General features: G+C 50.0%; 1 protein-coding gene across 2 annotated transcripts; it reads left to right on the top strand.

The window, feature by feature from the left end:
* The first annotated feature begins 903 nt into the window (after nucleotides 1-903).
* RIT1 (Ras like without CAAX 1) lies at nucleotides 904-9393 on the top strand. Of its 2 annotated transcripts, XR_012082085.2 has the most exons (6): nucleotides 904-1114; nucleotides 2828-2884; nucleotides 4026-4099; nucleotides 4761-4952; nucleotides 6353-7555; nucleotides 7597-9393. XR_012082085.2 is itself a non-coding variant. In XM_020797325.3 (5 exons), exons 1-5 carry the CDS (start codon nucleotides 994-996, stop codon nucleotides 6584-6586), a joined length of 678 nt encoding a protein of 225 aa, XP_020652984.3. In that variant the 5' UTR covers nucleotides 904-993; the 3' UTR covers nucleotides 6587-9393. The 2 variants fall into 2 exon arrangements, 1 of the variants encoding a protein (XP_020652984.3); XM_020797325.3 differs by having other exon boundaries at nucleotides 6353-9393.
* The last annotated feature ends 561 nt before the right edge of the window (nucleotides 9394-9954 follow it).

Genomic DNA, 9954 nt, shown 5'->3' with positions numbered 1-9954 from the left:
CTGCATGTAAACTGACGTTTCAACAGAGAGGGGCACAGAGATGTTTTGAGCTGAACAACAGTACCCAACTCAAATTTGTCTTTTAAAAGAAGCAAACCAATCCAAAATCGAAGCAGGAGAGAGGGATCGAGTTCATGGCAGGCTGGAATTCAGGAGGTCCAGGAAGAGCTGCCTGAAAGTCAGCGGATCAAGGACCCAGGCAGCAAAATCGCTTGAGTCGGCCCCGCTGGCCAGAGAATCCCACCCAAAGGCTGCCCCGTCCATGCTTTCTCTGCCAGAGGTTTGGATCTGAGCCGGATTAGCAAAGAAGCAGGGGTGGTGGAGTGACTTGTAATCCTATCATTCCACTTCTGGGCTTTCGAGCGGGAGCCGGAAGTGTGTCTCTGTCAAGACCCTCAGGCTGGGTTTCTGTCCCCTCTCCCCTTTGGCGCTGACTCTTCGACCGGGAGCCGGAAGTGTCTCTGTCAGGACCCTCAGGGTGGGTTTATGTCCCCTTTTCCCTTTGGCGCTGACTCTTCGACCGGGAGCCGGAAGTGTCTCTGTCAGGACCCTCAGGGTGGGTTTATGTCCCCTTTTCCCTTTGGTGCTGACTCTTCGACAGGGAGCCGGAAGTGTCTCTGTCAAGACCCTCAGGGTGGGTTTATGTCCCCTTTTCCCTTTGGCGCTGACTCTTCGACCGGGAGCCGGAAGTGTCTCTGTCAGGACCCTCAGGGTGGGTTTATGTCCCCTTTTCCCTTTGGCGCTGACTCTTCGACCGGGAGCCGGAAGTGTGGCTTGGCCCCCCCCGAAGGCAGATGGCTGGGAGGAGGGGCCGAGGGTGGGGGGCGTGGCTCCCGGCGGCTCCTCCCCCGTCAGGCCGGGCCGGCGCCATTTTGTCATCCGTGGGCGGGCAGAGGCGGGGGGCGACGTGCGCATGCGCCGGGGCGGGAGCGGTGAGGGAGGCGCCGCCCGTCGGTTTCGGGGGCGGCAGCCATTCGGGGCTGGGTCGCCGCCATGGAGCCCCCGGGGGCGAAGGGCCTGGTCGGCGGGGCGCCTCCTCCGCTTCCTCCTCCGGCGGGGCAGCCCCGGGAGTACAAGCTGGTGATGCTGGGCGCTGGCGGCGTCGGAAAAAGCGGTACGTCGGTGGTTCGGAGGATGATAATCATCATCATGGTTCGGGAGGGGGGGGCTTATAAGCCTTCGCCCAACTGTGAAGGCTCCCCCCCTCTCTCCCTCGGGAGCAGCCGGCCTACCTAGCAGGGCGGTTGTTCCAGAGAGCCGCGCATGCGCCCTTGGGCTTACCTCCGAGTAGCCCCGTGTGTGGCGTTGGTCCCCTTGGAGCCTCGCCTTCCCTCCCCCCCCACCAGACAGGAGTGCCCAACCTTGAGGAGGGGGGGGAAAGAGCCCCAGTGTTCTTGGACTACAACTCCCAGAATCCTTCGCACCTGGGTGCCTGTGATGTTGGGAGTGGTAGTCCAAAAAAAACCCCCCAGAAATCTTGCGTACTGCACTTCTGGAATGTGTGTGTGCGCCCATGTTTATGTGTTATGCATCTATGTGTGTAGTATATGTCCCCATCATCATCATCATAAAACTGCAGAGCTGGAAGAGACTGCATGGGTCGTGGAGTCCAGGAGGGGAATCGAACTCCCAACCTCCTGCTCCAGAGGCCTAAACCCCACTGAGGTGTCCAGAAGATTTGCACGTGAGGCTGCCTTTGTTTCTGCTGGTCCAGGAAGGCGGCCAGTTTGTTGATGGGGAAAAATAACTGCTGGAATCGCTCAGTGGATTGGGTCCCTGGCTGTGGAGCCAGAGGTTGGAAGTTCTCCCCCGGGCCTTCTTGACAGAGGCTGGACTGGATGACCCATAGGGTCCCCCTTCCAGCTCTGCAGTTCAAAGGTCATCATTATTATTATTTTTTGACCCAGAGCCGGCTCCTTCAATAGCATTCTCTAGGTCTTCTTGTGGGTTGAATTTCTCCACAGTCACAGAACATTTCTCCTTGGTTTTACTCCGTTTTACTTGATTATTCTTGGATCTTCCTGCTCTGCTTTGAAGTCTATAAAGCGGCTTCTTGATGCTCCAGATGAAATCTTCTCCTCATTCATCCATGAAGGGTGGAGAAGGGGGAGGAATGACTGACAAAATCGAGGCACTCCACCGTGTGTGGCCCAAGGATGTGTCACACACAGGGAGAAGGCATGATTCGGTAAATACTGTAGCTGGGAAAGGTCAAATTCTCAGCAGCCATCAACCTCGTTGTAAGCAACAAACTGCCTATATTACAAGGGGATTACAATAAATTATTATTATTTTAGAAAAAGAAAGCCACTGAAGGACAAGATGAGGAAGATTGCACTCCAGGAACTGTAGAGGCATCAAAGTAGAAGAAAAATAAATCCATCCTTGATTGTTTTTTTCTACTGAACACTTTGCATATTTATGCTTGAGTTCTCCGAGATAGGGGTGTTTTTAATTCTCACTTCTAACCCTCATGTTCAGTGACATATGCAGTAGGACACCCCTATCCATGGGAGAACAGTTCCACACTTTCCCCCCAAAAAATGTGGATTATGCCAAACCCTACATACTGTGGTCTCTGTTCCCTTTAATATTTTCAGACCGTGGATAAGTGAATCAGTGGATAAAGGGGGTCTTAGTGTTTCTTTGGAATGCCACTCCCAGAATCCACCAGCAAATACAGCTGCTGGGAATTGCAATCCATCCGAGTGTTGTTTTCCAGGTGTGCAAGACCTCCCTCAAGGGATCTGCCCTTCCCTTCCCAGAAATGCAACCCTTTCTTCAGTTCCTCTGAGCTGCAATTAATATTATTCTGTTTTCCTTGTAGCAATGACCATGCAGTTCATTAGTCACCGCTTCCCCGAAGATCATGACCCCACCATCGGTGAGTGTTCCTCCCGGCTTCCTCTCCCTCCTTGGGACGTGCTGGCTGTATAGAATTGGGGAGGAACAGAAACAAGGAAGAGAGATCTCCTGATATGATGCTTTTTAAAAAAGCATGCCAATGGAAAAAAGGCGTTTCCTTTTATCTCTTGCTGTGCCATATTGTAGGATTTAAGGTAGCGGGATTAATACGGACAGTATCCACACGCATTCAGACTAAAATGCCACAGACAAAAAGCTCTGTGGAACTCTAAAGCTTGCATATTTCATGCTTTTACAGTGGAAGGGCACTGCTCGTCTGCAGAGAAAGCTAGATCTGACTGAAACATGAGAGAAGCCATCTCTGGCTCCCCCTTTCCCCAGCACACGCTCCTGTTACCCTTTGGGAATAAGAGTCGGAGCGGGAGGAGGGCGTTGTCGATAGTGGGAGTGTGGGATCAGGACTTCAGGGGGTCCAGAGTCAAGAGCACCTTGAGCCGTGAAGCTCACTGGTCACCTTGAACCACTTGTGATCTCTCACTCCAGTGAGGATTCTGAAGCCCACTGAGGTGAAAAATGAAAAATCAGAGCGGGTGTAAAGGAAGTGGATTACGCTTTGTTAAGCTGTGTCCGACTCTTGGTGACCCCATGGACCAGAGCACACCAGGCCCTCCTGTCTTCCACTGCCTCCCGGAGTTGGGTCAGATTCATGTTGGTCGCTTCAATGACACTGTCCAACCATCTCATCCTCTGTCGTCCCCTTCTCCTCTTGCCTTCACATTTTCCCAACATCAGGGGCTTTTCCAGGGAGTCTTCTCTTCTCAGATGGCCAAAGGATTGGAGTCTGAGCTTCAAGATCTGTCCTTCCAGTGAGCACTCAGGGTTGATTTCCTTCGGAATGGATAGGTTTGTTAGAATGGATTACACTATATGAAGACAAAAGCAAGAAAATTGTGAAAACATAATTGAAGGCAGGTCCTTTGTCAAGTGGTTGATGCTTTGATTCGTTCCCCAAGAGGGGTATACGTGAACTGCGGAGTGAGGTTTCCTGTTCGCTTCTGCGTCTGCATTTAGATGGCGAAGATGTTTGAAGGCCAGCAAAAGCATTAAGGGTTAGCCAGCACTGAGGGCCTCTTATCTGTTTTCTCCCTCTCTGTCTCTAGAGGATGCTTACAAAATGCGGATCAGGATTGACGACGAACCGGCTAATCTGGACATTTTGGACACAGCAGGCCAGGTACCCAGTGACCGCTTTGCGTTTTACGTTGCGTTTTCCTGCATCTGACGTGATTCCCATTCCTTATCCTGACTCAGTCCGTGAAATACAGTAAGACTCCTGTCTCTGTGGGGGAATCAGTTCCAAGTCTTGGATGCTGAAAAACATGGATTATAGCCAACGCTATAATGGTCTCTGGCTCCTTTGGGTAGCTTCATTTTTAGAAATACGTATTTCTAGAATTTTTAAAAATATATTTTTAATATTTTCCAAGGGAATCAGTGGATGCCAATCCTGCAGATAAGTTGGGGGGGGGTTCCTGCTATAGTCCGGTGAGGTGGTGGTGGGGGTCAGTGGCTTAATTCAGTGACTGACAGCCTGTATCTTCTGTGCTTCCAAATGAACCCATGGCTGCGGGAAGATTTGAATCAGGATCTCCCTGGTTCATGGCTGAGCCTGTCCGTTTCCACCTAAATTCTGTGAGCAAGCAAACATCATCTGTGCTGGGGTATCTCTCCAAAGTGTGGAAGAGAGTGGATGTTGGTAGCACAGAGTAGATGTTGGTAGCATGAAACGCCTCCGGGCCTTTTCGTCGCAATAAGGACAGGAACGGTGGCTGCTTTAGTCATCCCGAAACTGAAGACTCATCCCCCCCTTTTTCTTTTTTTTTCAACCCAACCAGGCAGAATTTACTGCGATGCGAGACCAGTACATGCGGGCGGGCGAAGGATTCATCATCTGTTACTCCATCACCGACCGGCGGAGTTTCCACGAAGTGCGGGAGTTCAAGCAGCTGATTTACCGCGTCCGACGCACCGACGAGACCCCGGTGGTCCTGGTGGGGAACAAGTCCGACCTGGAACAGCTGCGGCAGGTAAGGAGTGCCCGGGGAGAATGACGTTATTATGACGTCTATTTCCACGCCGGACTCGCAGGGTGCGTGTGAACGACTGGAGTTCCGTTCCGTTTGGATTGTTCCTCCGTGCTCTGTTCGTGAGAGAAGGTGCTTGCTTTCCCAAAATCCCCCAAGGTCCCTTTTTAAAAGTCTGCCGTTCTGGCCCCATGCTCCCTTTTCGATGTGATCTTTGAGCGCGGATGTCAGAAGAGGAAGGGAAGGTGTAAGAAAAAGAACCTTATCAAAGGCCCATAGATCTTGTTGGCCAACACGTTGGCTTGAAGTTTGAGTTTCCTAAGCACGCTGGGTCTCTGGATTAACTCGCTGTCCTCAAGTACCAGCCTGATTTCCCCAAGGCTAAATTCAAGGGTCTCCCTTTAGCAGTATCGGAAGGGCACTATCCCACCATCCTGTATGCCGATCAGTTGTATGCCTGGGGAAATGAGGTAGCTGAGTCTTTGGTCCATGTCTCGTGTGAAAGTAGCCTCCACAAAGATGGTTGTAACAGATTCCTCTGGCTTGTTAGGAGGAAATGCTCTGGAAGGCCATTCATATGGTATTTGCTGGCAGGTATAAACCAAGCAATCCCTAAGTTTTTGTTTTCTGTTGTAAGATCTCGCAAAAAGCCCTTCTGAATCTCACTGACTGATATATATATTAGACCCTTAGGGTCTTAACTGCCAGGAAATGTACGTTTTAGAAATTTTTGGTGGGTCTTTGAAGAAGCCAAGTTACTAGAGATAAAGCAAAGGAAAGCATGCTGCCTATATACTGCCCGCATCACTTAAAAGTACTCTCTGGGCAGTTTGCAATTTAATTATCCAGGCTACACATTGCGCCCCCCCCCCCCGAGAGCTGGGTACTCATTTTACCGACCTCGGAAGGATAGGAGGCCAAGTCAATCCTGAGCCGGCTCCCCGAGATTGAACCCCAGGTTGCGAGCACAGTTTCGGCTGCAGTGTAGAAGTTTAACCACGAGGTATGGGGGCGCACGCACTGAGACCTGTCAGAGTGGAAATAGGTCAAATTGTTGCACGTTCTCGTTCACGGCTACGATGCCCCACCGCTGACCGCGTTCTCGGAGACAGTCCCTCGGACCATTCCCACAGTAAAGAATCTTGAAAGCCGGCTGGGAGGCGGCGATGTGCCTGTGGTTTTTATTTTAAATATCTGGAAGGGTTTGGAGAGGAGCCTCACCGTGAAGCGGAAAAGGCTGCGTAGGGACGCCGTTCGGAAAAAGGAAGCGGAGGACAGATGCAGAGGAGAAGGGAGGGAAGGGATGTGTGGCGGGAGATTGATCCAGGCGTTCGGAAGCGGCAGGAAGGGGCGTCTCCGGTCCAGGAACGGCCTCGTCTCACGGGGTGCTTTCTCGTTGCCAGGTGTCCAAAGGGGAAGGCACAGACCTGGCCCGAGAGTTCGCCTGCCCCTTCTTCGAAACCTCGGCCGCCTTTCGCTACTACATCGACGACGTCTTCCACACGCTGGTGCGAGAGATCCGGAGGAAGGAGAAAGAGGCCGTCGCGGCCTCCGGGAAGAAGTCCAAGCCTCGAGTGAGCATGTGGAAAAGGCTGAAGTCCCCCTTTCGGAAGAAGAAGAAGAACTCGGTGACCTAAAGCAACCCGGGTCCCCTTCCGTTGGAGAACTGTGTGGCTCGCAGAGGGGACCGTAGCCGTATAGCGGGAGCTCCCCCCGGGCCTCCTCGGCTCCTCTCTTGCTCGGCACGTTACTTGAAATACTGTCGTCGAAGGCGGCTTCTCTGCGGCGTCATTTTACCTCGAACGGCGAGAACGCCGGTGCTGCGGCGTGTCCTTCATGCTTCTCATTTCCCGGAGAGCGCCTGGCAGGGAACCGTTGACCCAGACTCCTGGCCTTTCCCTTTGCAAATCGGCACAGACTGTGTCGCCGACTGGCTCTCGGTGGGCCGGTGCCTCGGCGATTCAGGGGTTTGAAACTGGGTGTCTGAAACGGCCGCGGATGCTGAGAAATGCTGGAGAAGCAGAGTCGGCCACCATCTTTTCCCATAAGGTTGTGAAGTTTCTTCTGGGCCAGCCAGGGTAGGGAGTGTAGGAATTTAGAAGTACAGCGGATACGGCTTCGGTAGTGACACAGAAGCACTCAGCGTGACTCTTTCGAGACCTTTTTAAAAGGTGGAGTTTTTACTGTCAACTCCGTCGTGCTTGCGTTACAGTTCCTCCATATTTAGACTTTGTGTCCTGTTCTTTTCGATTCTACAGGGTACTGGCCGATGAAGGATTAAGCGGTGTGTCGTTTGCACCGCTTTTCTGAGGCCGCGGCCTTAAGGGAGAGAAAGCCCCAGGTGGTAGCCACGTATTCCGAAGCGCCGTGGCTGGTGAAATCCGTAGGGGCGTCGTTTGTACCAGGAAGTCTTGAGAGGGTGCGGGAAGGTGAGGTTAAGCGGCTCTTGCTGAAAGGAGGTCAGCGGGAGATCTGGTTGTGTTGCTGTGCAGCTTCAGCATGAGAAGGAGAGGTTTTGGCGTCGAAAAGCAGAGTATGTGTATTACATTTGGATTAGGACACGAGACCTGGGCTTAGCTGCTCGAGGGAAGATAGTGCTGCATCTGGCTGAGGGACAGTCTGATCCCCCCAGAAGGCGGCTACCGAGGCTTGGGTTTCGAACTCAAAGCACCTGGGGCACAGCACCCCCCCAGCCGGAGTGGTGGCCAGTAGAGAATACAAGATTGTATCCTGTGACTCTTTTGGTGCCTGGGGGCCCTGAATGAGGAGAATTGTACTCTTAAGGTCCTAAGCGAAGGAGCAAATGAAGCTAAGAGATCTGGACAACTCCCCCAGGTTGGGGGTTCGATTCCCCACTGCGCCTCCTTGACATGGGCTGGATCTGACATGGCCTCTTCCAGCTCTGCTGTCCTAAGTTGATGATTAGATGCCTCGAGGGGTTAGCGTTGTGCCGTTTCCGCACATGGAGATGGTTTTGAAATCTCAAGGCTTGTTTTTTTTTTTTTTTTAATGTGTAACTTTAGTCACCAAAACCAGACGGTTCAGCTCAAATTAGCTTCTTGGAAAACCTAAGGCATTCTGCTGTTCAGAAAGTAACTTCTTTTTTTGGGGTGGAGAGACACATCAGTTCTGGATCTGCTCCTCTCATGGCCCAACATTAATTGTTTGCAAAGTTGTGCCTTAGAGAAGCCCCCCGTTAGAGGGTATGCGTTTGGACGGGGGGGGTGGGATTACCCGTATTTTTCGCTCCATAAGACGCACCTTTCCATAAGACGCACCAATTTTTTAGGGGAAGAAAACAGGAAAATATAATCTGTTTTCTTCACTCCATAAGACGTACAGACTTTCCACCCCCCTGTTTTGTGGGGGGAAAGTGCGTCTTATGGTGCGAAAAATACAGTACTTGTGAAGCTGGCCCGCTGGATGCATCCACCCGCTTCCAGAGGAAGAATCTTCCAGCTGTTCGTCCTGCTTATATTCTGGGTTTTAGTTGCAAGATCTCAGAGCATTGGTTTGCTAAGGAATTCAGGGCTTCTGAAATAAAAACATCCAGAAGGCAGGTAGGGAACCACAGGCCTCCAATCCTACCCACTTTCTGCGTTAACTGCCTAATTTGATATGTGACTAGACCAGTAATTTAAAATAGTTTGTTACTCCATAAGAAATTTTAAGAAGCACCCGTAGAATCTAGACATTCATTAACTCTAGCTTAATATGTTTTATTGTTCTCGGTTTTACCAAACTGTATTCTGTCATTTTGATTTTTTTTTCTTTCTTAATATATCTTAGCTCCATTAACAAATTCTGTCAAGCAGTTGGGCGAGAAAGAAAGACATTACCGCTCACGGCATCTAGCAAGAAAGATTTTGAATGTAGCAATATATGATGTATTTAGAATCGTGAATTAACATGGTGCACACTGTTAGAAACCTCCTAGAGCAACTAATTTAGGAACTGATAAAATCCTGTTATTTCAATACATTTCATGTAGCGTTGGATCAAATACTGCTGGAACCGGATAGATAAATCTATATATTTTAAAGGGGGGGGCAGTTTCAGAATAAATCACGTAGCCTACTTTTGGAAAGGGGGAAGAGAGAACCAGCCTGGTCTAATTTTTTAGGTGTTCTTATTTTCAAAGGGAAATGACTTGAAATAAGAGATGGTTACGCTGGATACAAAATGTGCCGCTTCCCGTTTGAAGGCAACTCTTGCCTTCTGGGAGAAAGTCAGGATTTAGTGCCTTAAACGCTGGCTTTAACAGGACTTGCCATGATCTGGTGCTAATCACAAAGGCCTGTTTTCTCAACATGATCCTGTCAAAATAATGTTCCCTTTTTCATTCAGACACAATTCATGGTATTTATATTGCACGTATACGTTTGTACCCCCCCCCAAAAAGCCAAATTATATTTGACACAATAAAGATTTTGTTTTTAAAAAATCCTCGTCTTTCCTTTGAAAAATGAATACAGTAGGACCCCCGTATCTGCGGGATCGGTATCCGTGGTCTAAAAATATTTAAAAACATGTACCCATATTTTTCTGTGTATAAGACACCCCCGTGTATAAGCCTGCCCAATTTTTTAACCCAAAATTAAATCTAAGTGGGGCTTAGCAAGTGGAGGAGAAAGCAGGGATCAAAGCCCTGTAGGATCGCTTTGATCCCTGCTTTCCCCTCCACTTGCTTTTTCCTCTATCCGTGTATAAGAAGACCCTCAATTTTTACTCTATAGATTTTAGACAAAAGTAGTCTTATACATGGAAAAAATGGTATTTTTTGCAATGCATTTAACCAAACTGGCCACTAGAGGGAGCCTGAGACTATGCTATTTATAGTGTTCCCTACTAACTGCAATTTTCAGCATCCACGGTGGGGGGGCTTGGAACGAATCTACTACGGATACGGGGGTCCTACTGTACTACAGCTTGGGTAATATATCAACATCTGGAGAGATAGGGAACGTGGATGCCTCACCTGTCACATAGGCAGGGACGGTTGTAA

The sequence above is a fragment of the Pogona vitticeps genome, chromosome 15, assembly GCF_051106095.1.
Source record: "Pogona vitticeps strain Pit_001003342236 chromosome 15, PviZW2.1, whole genome shotgun sequence".
In the NCBI taxonomy this organism is placed as follows: domain Eukaryota; kingdom Metazoa; phylum Chordata; class Lepidosauria; order Squamata; family Agamidae; genus Pogona; species Pogona vitticeps.
The sequence above is the reverse complement of the archived record's forward strand: the minus strand, read 5'-3'. Positions and strand labels throughout refer to the sequence as shown.

What these genes read in the sequence shown, in the direction of transcription:
- RIT1 (XM_020797325.3), top strand. Translation starts at nt 994, where the DNA reads ATGGAGCCCCCGGGGGCGAAGGGCCTGGTCGGCGGGGCGCCTCCTCCG. An exon ending in TGGCGGCGTCGGAAAAAGCG is followed by an intron (nt 1,115 to 2,827) that starts GTACGTCGGTGG and finishes TTTTCCTTGTAG; the next exon opens with CAATGACCATGCAGTTCATT. An exon ending in AGATCATGACCCCACCATCG is followed by an intron (nt 2,885 to 4,025) that starts GTGAGTGTTCCT and finishes CTCTGTCTCTAG; the next exon opens with AGGATGCTTACAAAATGCGG.